This window comes from Symphalangus syndactylus, chromosome 12, assembly GCF_028878055.3.
Source record: "Symphalangus syndactylus isolate Jambi chromosome 12, NHGRI_mSymSyn1-v2.1_pri, whole genome shotgun sequence".
Taxonomy (NCBI): Eukaryota; Metazoa; Chordata; class Mammalia; order Primates; family Hylobatidae; genus Symphalangus; species Symphalangus syndactylus.
This window is the reverse complement of record NC_072441.2, coordinates 81,799,237-81,815,462: the sequence shown is the minus strand read 5'-3', so window position 1 is coordinate 81,815,462 and position 16,226 is coordinate 81,799,237. Positions and strand designations below refer to the sequence as shown.

Genomic DNA, 16,226 nt, shown 5'->3' with positions numbered 1-16,226 from the left:
CCCTGACCCCTTGCGCTTCCCGAGTGAGGCAATGCCTCGCCCTGCTTCGGCTCGTGCACAGTGCGCTTCACCGACTGTCCTGCACCCACTGTTAGGCACTCCCTAGTGAGATGAAACCGGTACCTCAAGCAGAAATGCAGAAATCACCCGTCTTCTGTGTCGCTGGGGCTGGGAGCTGGAGACCGGAGCTGTTCCTATTCGGCCATCTTGGCTCCACAATCTCAAATCAATTTTCTATCTGGTGACTGGAGCTCTGGGCTGTGGTTGTGGAGATAGCCTGGCCCCCTCTACTCTTTATATCCATCTGCTTCTGTTCTATAAGCCACCTTGGTGAGTTTGGAATGACACAGTTCTCTTGACGACCTGCCATAGCAAATCAGCAATATCTCAGGATTTGGGATCTTAACTAGGAACTGTATGGCAGACATGTGGTCCCTGCCCTTTTGATCACGTCTCTGGGATGACGTGGATATATAAACAGAATATCCGAATAGATGTGATGAGTCCTGCATTGACATAAGCATGCAGAGTGTGAAATAGTCTCAGGAACATTAGACAAGTCTCCCTTGAAAAGGTGATTTCTAATCCTAGACAAGAAGATGAAGAAGTATTTGTCCACACACTCCATCCTAATTTTTATGTGCCATTGCCAGTTGGACGGAATATTATCAGATGAAATAAGAACTGGAAAAATAAAGGGAGGGCAGGCCCACATTAGGGGTGGCCAGTAGCCTTCTGGACTCTAGTGATGGATGGAAAGTCCAGCAACCCCACCCCAGGGAGACCCTCTTTTCTTTTGGGAGATCAGTTCGTGAGTCCTGAGGGAACTGTTCAGTCATTTGCATTATCCTTTCTGGCATACTTCCAGATTCTGGGGTCCAGATTCTAGGGTCCTCTCCTAAGCTGCACAACCTGCCTCCAGGACTGGAAGTTTTAGATTTTACACGGCTGTTTACATGAGGTAGTATTGACCAGAATTTGCACAAATGTATTTTATATTAAAAATGATATAGAATACTTATTATGAGCTGGAATCCAGTATGACTGTGTGCTGGGTAACCAGGAGATCTGAGGTAACAGTGTTTTCCCTCCATGATTCCAAGTCTGGATGGAAAGACATTAGGGGAATCTGAAGTAATGTAGCCACTATGATAGGAGTGGGGTCATGGTGAGGGAGGCACAAATGAAGTAGAGATCATTTCTTTGGGGTGAAGGGATGGTGGTTCACCCTCTAAATGTCTAAGAGACACTGACATTAAAGCTCAGTCTTGAAGTGTAATGCTAATGAGACAGATGAAGTATTAAAAGACATTTCTGGCAGAGGCAGTAGTTTGAAAGATTGATACTGAGACATGAAATACTGAGATATATTGATGTGGGGGTGTGTTGAGCATTCTTGGAATAACAGCAGCTGGGTGAACACGAGGGATTCAGAGAGTGCTGGGGAGAGAGGAAGTCAGGCACCCACCCTTGGGACCCTGGCATGACGGTTCTGAGCAGTGACCAGCAGTCCTGGTGGAGGAGAGAGGAGGACAATGGGGGAAGATTGTTCTGGTTTGGAGATCTGCAGGGAAGGTGTGGCCCAAGGAAAGTGGGCAACAGAGCTAAGAGAGGAAAGAGAGCAATTCTGGGGTGGATGATGGGGGGCAGGCTGCATAGAGAAGGCAGCAGGGTGCTGGGAGGAGAAAATGAAAGCCCAGGGACTGCAGGTCTCTGTGAGTTCCAAGAACAGGTGGAATGAGAATGAGAAAGGGAGAGAAGGAGAGAGAAGAAAACTAATGGTCTAACACTGGGATTTGGAGGTGAAAAGTGCAGATCAGTCCTGAAGGCTGACGAGGTACAGAATATGTGCAGGAAGGAAGATTCCTGATAAGGAGAGGAGAGGCTGGTCTGTGAACAGAGGTGTGAGTGTGGAATGGAACAGTCATTCACAAGAACAAATAACTCATCCTACGCACTTCTGCTGGTGGAATGGAAAGAGAATTTTTGAGATGGTTGCTTGATTCCTCCAAGAAGAATGTTTGACTGACTGAGAAGTTAGCTGGAGACTGACCAGGGTGGTAAGAATGATGGAGACAGATGATGTGAGCCTTAAGGAGGAATACTAAGAGCAGCTGCACAGAACACGGCCTGGAAGTGACACCAGGTGAACACTGACCCTGTGTTGTGGCCTGCATGGAGAGACCTGCCAGTGCTCTGCTAGGACAGCACTGCGTCCTGCTTCTTTCTTCATCCTCAGCCCATAGCACACTGCCTGGCCTGGGGTAGACTACCAATAATAAACTACTCCATTACCTGCCAGATAGAGGTGCTGTAATTTCTCATCACAGTCAGCATGAGCTTTCTGTGTCAGTCCTCAGGGCATTTCTGTGGTGCTGCCTTATTCCAGCCAGACTCCTTATTTGGACTCCTGGACTACCTTGAGCTCCTCAAAAGCTGGAATATTCATTCATCACCAGAAACCCAGTCCTGGCATTTAGCAAACCATCGAGGACAGCTCAGCTTCAAGGTGACTCCCTCTCACTTCCACAGGATCACCCACATAGGCACATGCACACAAGCACACAGCACAGAGAGAGGACACAGCCCCTGGATCCCAGGCCACAGGACAAGGGAGCTCATCCTCAGGGAACTGCTGAGCATCCCATTCGTAGCCACAAGGGCCCTGAGCCTGATGCCATCCAGGAATCCCTATGTGAGTGGTTTCTGTTTCCCCAAGCCCTGGAGAACAGCTGGGGTGGGAGTGGGAGGGCAGAAGCACACTGAGAGATGCCAGCTCCTTCTCAGTGCAGTATCTGAATGTGTCTGAATGATCCTGGTCCATGCCTTGACAAGGAGGAGCATTGCTGTGACCTGGCGGAGGCCTTCTACCAACTTCCACCTGGAACCTGCCATGGTGGCTGCATTTAGGGAGCGGGGCAGAGGCGGACACCAGGACCTGTGTGAGAGGCAGCTCAGCTCTGCTGGAGGCCACAGGGGGAACGTTGCTGGAGGGACATTACTCCTGGGTGATCCACTGGATGGGGGTGGGGGAAATTCTCCAACAAAGTTAACCTGGAATTGGTAGTTCTGACAATGTAGGTCACCAAAGAGAAGAAGGAAATAAGGCAAGTGTCTGGTGGGAGGAGACACTTTATTGTTCCTGGGGTCTCTGGAAGCCCCTTGGTGGGGCTGGGTCACTGGCTTCCCCCGGAACAGGGCGCCGCTCCGTGGCTCTGCTTGTGGTAGTCTGTGGCTATGTCTCCCAGCAAGGACAGAAACTCAGAAAAATCAATCTTCTTATCCTCATTCTTGTCTTTTTTCTCAAAGACATTGGCCAGGTAATTTGTGCCCTTTTTGTCCTGTGAAGAGAAAAACATACAAACGATAGATAGGAGCCAAGATGGCCGAATAGGAACAGCTCTGGTCTCCAGCTCCCAGCCCCAGCGACACAGAAGACGGGTGATTTCTGCATTTCTGCTTGAGGTACCGGTTTCATCTCACTAGGGAGTGCCTAACAGTGGGTGCAGGACAGTCGGTGAAGCGCACTGTGCGCGAGCCGAAGCAGGGCGAGGCATTGCCTCACTCGGGAAGCGCAAGGGGTCAGGGAGTTCCCTTTCCTAGTCAAAGAAAGGGGAAACAGACGGCACCTGGAATATCAGGTCAGTCCCATCCTAATACTGTGCTTTTCCAACGGGACTGGAAAATGGCACATTAGGAGATTGTGTCCCGCACCTGGCTCGGAGGGTCCTATGCCCACGGAGTCTCGCTGATTGCTAGCACAGCAGTCTGAGATCAAGCTGCAAGGCGGCAGAGAGGCTGGGGGAGGGGCGCCCGCCATTGCCCAGGCTTGCTTAGGTAAACAAAGCAGCCAGGAAGCTCGAACTGGGTGGAGCCCACCACAGCTCAAGGAGGCCTGCCTGCCTCTGTAGGCTCCACCTCTGGGGGCAGGGCACAGACAAACAAAAACTCAGCAAGAACCTCCACAGACTTAAATGTCCCTGTCTGACTGACAGCTTTGAAGAGCATAGTGGTTCTCCCAGCACGCAGCTGGAGATCTGAGAACGGACAGACTGCCTCCTAAAGTGGGTCCCTCACCCCTGAGCAGCCTAACTGGGAGGCACCCCCCCAGTAGGGGCAGACTGACACCTCATTCAACCGGGTACTCCTCTGAGACAAAACTTTCAGAGGAACGATCAGACAGCTGAATTTGTGGTCTCACGAAAATCCGCTGTTCTGCAGCCACCGGTGCTGACACCCAGCCAAACAGGGTCTGGAGTGGACCTCTAGTAAACTCCAACAGACCTGCAGCTGAGGGTCCTGTCTGGTAGAAGGAAAACTAACAAACAGAAAGGACATCCACACCAAAAACCCATCTGTACATCACCATGATGAAAGACAAAAAGTAGATAAAACCACAAAGATGGGGAAAAAACAGAACAAAAAAACTGGAAACTCTAAAAAACAGAGCACCTCTCCTCCTCCAAAGGAGCGCAGTTCCTCACCAGCAACGGAACAAAGCTGGATGGAGGATGACTTTGATGAGTTGAGAGAAGAAGGCTTCAGACGATCAAACTACTCTGAGCTACGAGAGGAAATTCAAAACAATAGCAAAGAAGTTAAAAACTTTGAAAAAAAATTAGAAGAATGGATAACTAGAATAACCAATGGAGAGAAGGGCTTAAAGGAGCTGATGGAGCTGAAAGCCAAGTTTCGAGAACTACGTGAAGATTGCAGAAGCCTCAGTAGCAGATGCGATCAACTGGAAGAAAGGGTATCGCTGATGGAAGATGAAATGAATGAAATGAAGAGAGAAGGGAAGTTTAGAGAAAAAAGAATAAAAAGAAATGAACAAAGCCTCCAAGAAATTTGGGACTATGTGAAAAGACCAAACCTATGTCTGATTGGTGTACCTGAAAATGATGGGGAGAATGGAACCAAGTTGGAAAACACTCTGCAAGATATTATCCAGGAGAACTTCCCCAATCTAGCAAGGCAGGCCAGCATTCAGATTCGGAAATACAGAGAACACCACAAAGATACTCCTCGAGAAGGGCAACTCCAAGACACATAATTGTCAGATTCACCAAAGTTGAAATGAAGGAAAAAATGTTAAGGGCAGCCAGAGAGAAAGGTCGGGTTACCCACAAAGGGAAGCCCATCAGACTAACAGCTGATCTCTCAGCAGAAACTCTACAAGCCAGAAGAGAGTGGGGGCCGATATTCAACATTCTTAAAGAAAAGAATTTTCAACCCAGAATTTCCTATCCCGCCAAACTAAGCTTCATAAGTGAAGGAGAAATAAAATACTTTACAGACAAGCAAACGCTGAGTGATTTTGTCACCACCAGGCCTGCCCTAAAAGAGCTCCTGAAGGAAGCACTAAACATGGAAAGGAACAACCGGTACCAGCCACTGCAAAAACATGCCAAATTGTAAAGACCATCTAGGCTAGGAAGAAACTATAGCAACTAACGAGCAAAATAACCAACTAACATCATAATGACAGGATCAGATTCACACATAACAATATTAACGTTAAATGTAAATGGGCTAAATGCTCCAATCAAAAGACACAGACTGGCAAACTGGATAAGGAGTCAGGACCCATCAGTGTGCTGTATTCAGGAAACCCATCTCACGTGCAGAGACACACATAGACTCAAAATAAAGGGATGGAGGAAGATCTATCAAGCAAATGGAAAACAAAAAAAGGCAGGGGTTGCAATCCTAGTCTCTGATAAAATAGACTTTAAACCAACAACGATCAAAAGAGACAAAGAAGGCCATTACATAATGGTAAAGGGATCAATTCAACAAGAAGAGCTAACTATCCTAAATATATATGCACCCAACACAGGAGCACCCAGATTCATAAAGCAAGTCCTCAGTGACCTACAAAGGGACTTAAACTCCCTCACAATAATAATGGGAGATTTTAACACCCCATTGTCAGCATTAGACAGATCAACGAGACAGAAAGTTAACAAGGATATCCAGGAATTGAACTCAGCTCTACATAAAGTGGACCTAATAGACATCTACAGAACTCTCCACCCCAAGTCAACAGAATATACATTTTTTTCAGCACCACACCACACCTATTCCAAAATTGACCACATAGTTGGAAGTAAAGCTCTCCTCAGCAAATGTAAAAGAACAGAAATTATAACAAACTGTCTCTCAGACCACAGTGCAATCAAACTAGAACTCAGGATTAAGAAACTCATTCAAAACCGCTCAACTACATGGACACTGAACAACCTGCTCCTGAATGACTATTGGGTACATAATGAAATGAAGGCAGAAATAAAGATGTTCTTTGAAACCAATGAGAACAAAGACACAACATACCAGAATCTCTGGGACACATTCAAAGCAGTGTGTAGAGGGAAATTTATAGCACTAAATGCCCACAAGAGAAAGCAGGAAAGATCCAAAATTGACACCCTAACATCACAATTAAAAGAACTAGAAAAGCAAGAGCAAACACATTCAAAAGCTAGCAGAAGGCTAGAAATAACTAAAATCAGAGCAGAACTGAAGGAAATAGAGACACAAAAAACCCTTCAAAAAATTAATGAATCCAGGAGCTGGTTTTTTGAAAAGATCAACAAAATTGATGGACCGCTAGCAAGACTAATAAAGAAGAAAAGAGAGAAGAATCAAATAGATGCAATAAAAAACGAAAAAGGGGATATCACCACCGATCCCACAGAAATACAATCTACCATCAGAGAATACTACAAACACCTCTATGCAAATAAACTAGAAAATCTAGAAGAAATGGATAAATTCCTCGACAAATACACCCTCCCAAGACTAAACCAGGAAGAAGTTGAATCTCTGAATAGACCAATAACAGGTTCTGAAATTGTGGCAATAATCAATAGCTTACCAACCAAAAAGAGTCCAGGACCTGATGGATTCACAGCTGAATTCTACCAGAGGTACAAGGAGGAACTGGTGCCATTCCTTCTGAAACTATTCCAATGGATAGAAAAAGAGGGAATCCTCCCTAACACATTTTATGAAGCCAACATCGTCCTGGTACCAAAACCTGGCAGAGACATAACCAAAAAAGAGAATTTCAGACCAAAATCCTTGATGAACATTGATGCAAAAATCCTCAATAAAATACTGGCAAACCGAATCCAGCAGCACATCAAAAAGCTTATCCACCATGATCAAGTGGGCTTCATCCCTGGGATGCAAGGCTGGTTCAACATACGCAAATCGATAAATGTAATCCAGCATATAAACAGAACCAAAGACAAAAACCACATGATTATCTCAATAGATGCAGAAAAGGCCGTTGACAAAATTCAACAACCCTTCATGCTAAAAACTCTCAATAAATTAGGTATTGATGGGACGTATCTCAAAATAATAAGAGCTATCTACGACAAACCCACAGCCAGTATCATACTGAATGGGCAAAAACTGGAAGCATTCCCTCTGAAAACTGGCACAAGACAGGGATGCCCTCTCTCACTGCTCCTATTCAACATAGTCCTGGAAGTTCTGGCCAGAGCAATCAGGCAGGAGAAGGAAATAAAGGGTATTCAATTAGGAAAAGAGGAAGTCAAATTGTCCCTGTTTGCAGATGACATGATTGTATATCTAGAAAACCCCATTGTCTCAGCCCAAAATCTCCTTAAACTGATTAGCAACTTCAGCAAAGTCTCAGGATACAAAATTAATGTACAAAAATCACAAGCATTCTTGTACACCAATAACAGACAAACAGAGAGCCAAATCATGAGTGAACTCCCATTCACAATTGCTTCAAAGAGAATCAAATACCTAGGAATCCAACTTACAAGGGATGTGAAGGACCTCTTCAAGGAGAACTACAAACCACTGCTCAATGAAATAAAAGAGGATACAAACAAATGGAAGAACATTCCATGCTCATGGGTTGGAAGAATCAATATCGTGAAAATGGCCATACTGCCCAAAGTAATTTATAGATTCAATGCCATCCCCATCAAGCTACCAATGACTTTCTTCACAGAATTGGAAAAAACTACTTTAAAGTTCATATGGAACCAAAAAAGAGCCCGCATCACCAAGTCAATCCGAAGCCAAAAGAACAAAGCTGGAGGCATCACGCTACCTGACTTTAAACTATACTACAAGGCTACAGTAACCAAAACAGCATGGTACTGCTACCACAACAGAGACATAGATCAATGGAACAGAACAGAGCCCTCAGAAATGATGCCGCATAGCTACAACTATCTGATCTTTGACAAACCTGACAAAAACAAGAAATGGGGAAAGGATTACCTATTTAATAAATGGTGCTGGGAAAACTGGCTAGCCATATATAGAAAGCTGCAACTGGACCCCTTCCTTACACCTTGTACAAAAATTAATTCAAGATGGATTAAAGACTTATATGTTAGACCTAAAACCATTAAAATCCTACAAGAAAACCTAGGCAATACCATTCGGGACGTAGGCGTGGGCAAGGACTTCATGTCTAAAACACCAAAAGCAATGGCAACAAAAGCCAAAATCGACAAATGGGATCTCACTAAACTAAAGAGCTTCTGCACAGCAAAAGAAACTATCATCAGAGTGAACAGGCAACCTACAGAATGGGAGAAAATTTTTGCAACCTACTCATCTGACAAAGGGCTAATATCCAGAATCTACAATGAACTCAAACAAATTTACAAAAAAAAACAAACAACCCCATCAAAAAGTGGCCAAAGGACATGAACAGACACTTCTCAAAAGAAGACATTTATGCAGCCAAAAAACACATGAAGAAATGCTCATCATCACTGGCCATCAGAGAAATGCAAATCAAAACCAGTGAGATACCATCTCACACCAGTTAGAATGGCCATCATTAAAAAATCAGGAAACAACAGGTGCTGGAGAGGATGTGGAGAAATAGGAACACTTTTACACTGTTGGTGGGACTGTAAACTAGTTCAACCATTGTGGAAGTCAGTGTGGCGATTCCTCATGGACCTCGAACTAGAAATACCATTTGACCCAGCCATCCCATTACTGGGTATATACCCAAAGGACTATAAATCATGCTGCTATAAAGACACATGCACACGTATGTTTATTGCGGCACTATTCACAATAGCAAAGACTTGGAACCAACCCAAATGTCCAACAATGATAGACTGGATTAAGAAAATGTGGCACATATACACCATGGAATACTATGCAGCCATAAAAAACGATGAGTTCGTGTCCTTTGTAGGGACATGGATGAAACTGGAAAACATCATTCTCAGTAAACTGTCGCAAGGACAAAAAACCAAATACCGCATGTTCTCACTCATAGGTGGGAATTGAACAATGAGAACTCATGGACACAGGAAGGGGAACATCACACTCCGGGGACTGTTGTGGGGTGGGGGGAGGGGGGAGGGACAGCATTAGGAGATACACCTAATGCTAAATGACGAGTTAATGGGTGCAGGAAATCAACATGGCACATGGATACATATGTAACAAACCTGCACATTGTGCACATGTACCCTAAAACCCTAAAGTATAATAATAAAAAAAAAAAAAAAAGAAAAACATACAAACAAGAAAAATTCAATCACAAACAAGTTTTGGGCTGGGAGGGGAGAGGAGGAGGCAGAGATACAGACAGGTGCCTAGATCTGCACAGGAGTGGTGGTGGGGCTGAGAGCACAGGGTGAGTGGCTGAAGTTAGGGTGAGGACGTGAGTGTTATCACTGGAGTTCTCTAGGGAGACTTTTTGTCTCACACCTCAGGATGGGAGGCAGGTCCTGTCCCGAGGTGCTCTGTTAAGTGACCTTGGGGAGAGAAGTCCCCTGCCCCAGCCTCACTCTTGCCTGTCCCCAGCCTTTAAGGGCACTGCCTACCTTAGTTCTACCCCCAGGGCCTCAAAATTGGCCCTCAGTCTTTGTTCTCTTCTTTCTCTGACCTCCTCTCCTTTCTTCTCTTTTTCCACCAAACTCATCTTCTGGGTTCCCTACTTTTGGTCATCTAGACCCTTTGGTGCCTAGTAGCCCACAATTTTTTTCAGATTTGCTAATGAGTTTTGTTTATTGCAAAGATGGCTATTGATTTCTACTAGCAATGGAACTTCTAGTGCTTTACCAGTAATCTCAGGGATGTTGATGTGAGGCCTTCGGGAAGCAGGACCTGAGCATGTGAGTTTCGGTCTCACAGAGAGAGGGTCAGTGAGCGCTGGGAGGGGACTGTGCACTGCCCTCAAGCTGCACACTTTGTTGACCAGCTAATAACCTCCTTTGTATCTGTAGAACTCTTTCCCATTTTCATACTTTTTCGCCTACCATCCTTAGATTCCCATATGATCCAAGCAATAAAGCCCTATTTGCAAATGGGAAACTTTTTAATCAGAGGATGAGGGTGACCTGTCCAAGGCCACATAGCAAAATGTATCCTCAGCCATGCCAGGGTTCAACCAACATTGAGAAGCTAGACCCCAACTCACACAGGCACTGAGGAAGTTGGGGAAGTTCTCCTTCATCATCGTCAGCAGGCTTGGCTTGTCAATCTTGTCATCACGTCTGGTGTATTTGTGAAACATGTCGATCATGCCTATTACGGACGTCTCAGCTTGAGTGTTGTTCATCTTTGCTTTCAAAAAGGCTTCAGGAAATAAAGACAATCATTTCTTACCTTCATTTGAATTAAGGTCTCTATGGGGGTGTTGGAAGGAGAGCTGAGGACAGAGTAAAAACAGCCCTAAGATGGAGCAGAAGGAACTTGATTTTTTAAAATGTGATGGGATAAGTTGTTCAATAGTGAGAGGGTAGGACCAAGTCTGAGACCTGGCCCATCCTGGCCAGGGCCAAGAGGAGATGCAGGTGGATGGTGGAAGTCCAGCTGTGGACAGTGCTTCAGAGAGGGAGAAGCAGGGAGAGTCGGGGGCCAGCAACACACGGAAGAACTAAGCTGGGACCCCCAGCCTCAGCCAGCACATGGCAGACCCCACTCTTAAAACAGCACCAAATCCATCTCCTCCAGCTTCACAGTCGGGGCGAGAGTCACGGGGGCAGGACCATGGCCTTGGTGATCTGGTGTCTGACCCTCCTGGGGTGCTTCAGGAACCAGACACTGTGGGCCCCACCTTGACTCAAGTGCAAGCCCTGCATGACACGGTGCGTGCAGGCTCCAGGGGCACATGTGAGCGTGGACGTGAGTGTGAGCAGGAAACACAGTCCTGTCCCCAGTAGAGGGGGCCCTTCCTGCATTCCCTTGGGAACGAGAAACAGGAATGGCCTCTGTTACAAGGAGCAGAAAGAAATCCCTGGTTCTTAAGCTGCTGGATGGGGTGGGAGTGAGGTGGGAGCTGCTTCATGTCTGCACTTGGGAATTATCTGCACCCTCTGAATCACCAAGGCTTGACTGTTTAAATAAAAATATCTGACTCCGCAAAGCAGATCTTCCAGCCAGCAGTCAGTCTGGGCTGGCCTGCACCCCAAGCCTGAAAAATAGGACAGTGCAGCTCTCAGTTCCCACACTTTCCAAAGAACCAGAAAAGGACCTTGGCTAACGCATATGGGCGTCTGACAATAAACCCCAACACCTCTCAGTGCAGGAGAAAGCTCCATGCCGGCAACTGACTAAGAGGAGCCACCCAAAACTTTTTGAATCTGAGGCCAAGGCCAGAGGCCAAGCCCTGTGCCCAGAGATTGACTGAGAATTTACAGGTCCCAGGCCTGGGTGTTTGGAGAGCCTCCAAAGCATTCACTGGGGACCCTTAGCCCTCCTCCCTCTGTGGGGGCGGAGCTGGGGAGGGGATTCAGCAATGGGGATCCCAAAAGAAGGATGAATCCAGGGAGGAAGAAGACAGGAAGGAAAGGGAGGGTCCTGTGCTCAGGTCCCACTGGGGACATTTCCACAGGAGTTATCTCGGTAGACTCCAAAGGAGCAATGGACGGGTTTGGTCCAGCCGCCTGGCTGTACGGATGTGGGCTCTCGGGCTTGAGTGAAGGTCACACAGCCCAGCTAGTGGCAGAGCTGGCCTAGACCCGGGCTTTTGAGTATTTGTCCACAGCCCTTTCACCTCCTACAGGCAGCATGGCAGGCTGGGCCCTGGGCACTTCTAGAAAATGCAAAGAGGCAGGTGAGACTTACCGGAGCTGGGAAGCGTCACGAGGAGAAGGATGAGTGAGATGTGTGTGTTTGGACAAAGAGAAGTCCTTTGTAAGGCTCAGCCTGGCTCTTCCCAGGGGCTGGGAGGCCTGGGGCCACATCTGTCATCTGTTTCTTGGAGAATTGCCCCACATCAGGTGGGTGGGACACACCCAGGAGGTTGTGCTCAGGATTTCTGGCCAGGGTCCCAGGTCACCAGGTCCCACCCCACCCCAGAGACCTCACCTAGGGCCTTCTCTGGCTCAATCTTGATTTGAGGGTAAGGCAGCGGTACATGGGTAGTAGAAGGTCAGGAAATGGCAGAAAAGAGCACTGGGCCTCTGGACCCAAAGAGGATGGAGTTTCAGACTCCCGAAGGCAGCATGGTCTTGTTTGTTCCCTCTCCCAGTCCTTCCACACATTTGTTGTGACAGCCTCTTCTATGACCCCACCGCTTACCGAGCATTTTAATGTCTAGATATCAAGATACCTGCTGCTCTTGCATCCTCCTCAACCCTCCCCTCATAGTCCGAAAAGGCAGGTGCTGAAATCTCTATTTTAAGAAAGGAGAAGTTGAGATGTTCCCAAGTTTACTCAGCTAGTAAACACAACAAATCATCATATGAACAAAGAAAAGCCTGAATCAAATCCTTACTCTTAACCCCTGTGCTATCGGTCTTGGGTCACATCAGGATCTGCCCTATGGGAACTCAAAGTCCAGGGAGGGAAGCAGCGTTACTTCGTTGCTAACCATTGGTCAGCCCCTCATAGAAGCCCTGGATTTAGGTGGGGGGACTGGGGTCAGGGGCCTCACTATCTAGGTTGAGTGGTGGAGTGACCCCCCATGGAATGAGCCTGGAGGCAGGGAGTGGGAAAAGTTCTTTCCTGCCCCATGGCACTAACTTCCCAGAAAGCCTTCAATGTTTTTCCTCCTCCTATGCAAAACAGCCTGTGTAGGAGTTGGGAGTTGTGCCCTTGGCTATAATGTGCCCTAACCTGCTGTGGAAAGGCTGACCCAGGTAGGGGCAGAGGGTTGGGAAGGCATGGGAGTCCCTGGGGCATGGTGAGGAAAGGGAGATGATGAATCACCGAAATGGACTTTTTCTGCTACCCCCTTCCAATGTTCCTTGTAGGCCGCAAGAGGTCCTGGTTCATTTAGTGCCAGACCCTTAAGCACTCTGGGGCTCCATAGAGCTGATGTGATGTCTCCCCAGATGGGACCTATTGTCTCCACCCATCATCTTTCTTCAACTTCCTTCTTTGTCAGTTCTTATGTAACCAGGGGGACCTCTTTCTCCCTCTCCCAGTTTCCCATATGATGGCAATATTACTTTTAGTGGCAAAAGATACACACACACACACACACACACACACACAGAGAGAGAGAGAGAGACAGAGAGAGAGAGAGGAATACTACTCAACCATAAAAAGAATGAAATGATGCTTTTTGCAGCAACATGGATGGAACTGGAGGCTATTATCTTAAATGAAATTACTCAGAAACAGAAAGCCAAATACTGTGCACCCTCATGTGCAAGTGGGAGCTACATCATGCATACAGATGGAGGTAGAGAGTAGAATCATAGACGCTGGAGACTGTGAAGAGCGGGAGGTCAGGTGGTGGGTGAAGGATGAGACATTTCTTAGTGGGTACAAGGCATGCTATTTAGGATGGCTACATTAAAGGCCTGGATTTCACCACTGTGCAATATATTCATATACATGTGTATGCAGGTTTTGTGTGAACATAAGTTTTCAATTCTTTTGTGTAAATGCCAAGGAGTGTAATTTCTGGATCCTATGGTAAGAGCATGTTTCGTTTTTTAAGAAAGCACCAAACTGTCTTCCCAAGTGGCTGTACTATTTTGTGTTCTTGCCATCAATGAATGAGAGTTCCTGTTGCCCCACATCCTTCTTCAGCATTTGGTATTGTCAGTGTTCCAGATTTTGGCCATTCTCATAAGTGTGTACTGATATATCATTGTTGTTTTAATTTGCACTTCCTTGAGGACGTATGACGTGGAGCATCTTCTGATATGCTTATTTGTCACCTGCCGTATCTTCTTTGATGAGATGTCTGTTAAGGTCTTTGGCCCATTTTCTAATTGTTTGGTTTGTGTTCTTATCATTGAGTTTTAAGAGTTCTTTGTATGTTTTGGATAACATACAAAGTCTGATATGTCTTTTGTAAATATTTGCTCCCAGTCGGTGGCTTATCTTTTCATTCTCTTGACCATATCTTTCACAAAGCAGAAATGTTTAATTTTAAAGAAGTCCAGCTTATGAATTATTTCTTTCATGGATTGTGCCTTGGCGTTGCATCTAAAAAGTCATCACCAAAACCAAGATGATCAAATTTCCTTTTATGCTACCATCTAGGAGTTTTGTAACATTGTGTTTTGCATTTAGGTCTATGATTCATTTTGAGTTATGTATCATCACTGTTTAGAAAAAAGGAACAGAGGAAAAGCATTACAAAAGGAATCAGGGACAACAATATTAATACAAGACAACAAAGAATTCTAAGAAAAGGGATTAAATGAAAAAGAAGAATATTTCTTATTGATTAGTGTGCAAGTCATCAAGATACAATAGCCTTATCTTCTTTTTTCTTTCTTGTTTTTTTTTTTTGAGACGGAGTCTTGCTCTGTAACCCAGGCTGGAGTGCAGTGGTGCGATCTCGGCTCTCTGCAGGCTCCGCCTCCTGGGTTCAGGCCATTCTCCCCCTTCAGGCTCCTGAGTAGCTGGGACTACAGGCGCCCACCACCACGCCCGGATAATTTTTTGTATTTTTAGTAGAGACGGGGTTTCACCATGTTGGCCAGGATGGTCTCTATCTCCTGACCTCGTGATCCACCCACCTCAGCCTCCCAAAGTGCTGGGATTACAGGTGTGAGCCACCGTGCCCGGCCTCTTTCTTGTTTTTTTTTTGTTTTTTTTAATTTTTTTTTTTTTTAATAACGAGACAGACTTTCGCTCTTGCAGCCCAGGCTAGAGTGCAATGGTGTCATCTTGGCTCACTGCAGTCTCCTCCTCCTGGGTTCAAGCAATTCTCCTGCCTCGGCCTTCTGAGTAAGTAGCTGGGATTACAGGTGCCCGCCACTACGTCCGGCTAATTTTTGTATTTTTAATAGAAATGGGGTTTCATCATGTTGGCCAGGCTGGTCTCCAACTCCTGACCTCAAGTGATCCACCCGCCTCGGCCTCCCAAAGTGCTGGGATTACAGTTGTGGGCCACTGCACCTGGCAATAGTCTTATCCTTATATACACAAGAACATAATATTGAATTATACAAAGCAAACATTGAAAGAAATTAATGAAAACTGACAAATTTATATCCCTTGGCAGGTTTTGGCAGAGTCTGCCCAGGAACTCAACAGTGTCGTCAGATAACAAAACACCAGTAATGGTGCAGAGCAGGGTGGGCAGATGCTGCCACAGCCCAGAAGCAGCCCTGGACATAAGGGCCCAGTGGATAACGATGGCTGTTTCTAATAAACACTAATCTCCAGAATCGGTTGGCCAGCTGGATTTGGCTGTAAGACTATCATTTGCTGATTCCTGATACAAAATATTTGAAGGACACACCTAAATTTATTTATACACATGTGCATTCATAAATTTGTGCCCGAACACAGAGAATACACATAAATTTCTGTTTTTTGTATTGAGGTTCTTTATTAAATTAATTATATAATCTGTATTAGATAATTAACCTTTTTAAAAAAATTATTATTGTGCTTTAAGTTCTAGGGTACATGTGCACAGAGTGCAGGCTTGTTACATATGTATACATGTGACATGTTGGTGTGCTGCACCCATTAACTCATCATTTACATTATGTATATCTCCTAATGCTATCCCTCCCCGCTGCCCCAACCCCAGACATGCCCCAGTGTGTGATGTTCCCCTTCTTGTGTCCAAGTGTTCTCATTGTTCAATTCCCACCTATGAGTGAGAACATGTGGTGTTTGGTTTTCTGTCCTTGCAATGGTCTGCTGAGAATGATGGTTTCCAGCTTCATCCATGTCCCTACAAAGAACATGAACTCATCCTTTTTTTATGGCTGCATAGTATTCCATGGTGTATATGTGCCACATTTTCTTAATCCAGTCTATCGTTGATGGACATTTGG

General features: G+C 45.7%; 2 protein-coding genes across 3 annotated transcripts in view; one reads left to right on the top strand and one right to left on the bottom strand.

Annotated features, from left to right (window-relative positions):
* LOC134734732 (protein S100-A15A) overlaps nt 1–16,226 on the top strand; it is a 40,743-nt gene that overhangs the window by 6,370 nt on the left and 18,147 nt on the right. The gene's annotated exons all lie outside the window — the stretch shown is intronic.
* Nucleotides 3,177–10,585, bottom strand: LOC134734730 (protein S100-A7-like). 2 transcript variants are annotated; one of them, XM_063628114.1, is made up of 2 exons: nt 10,445–10,585; nt 3,177–3,341 (listed from the first exon to the last, which is right to left on the bottom strand). In XM_063628114.1, exons 1-2 carry the CDS (start codon nt 10,583–10,585, stop codon nt 3,177–3,179), a joined length of 306 nt encoding a protein of 101 aa, XP_063484184.1. The 2 variants fall into 2 exon arrangements, 1 of the variants encoding a protein (XP_063484184.1); XR_010117774.1 differs by lacking the exon at nt 10,445–10,585 and adding an exon at nt 3,630–3,707 and having other exon boundaries at nt 3,206–3,341.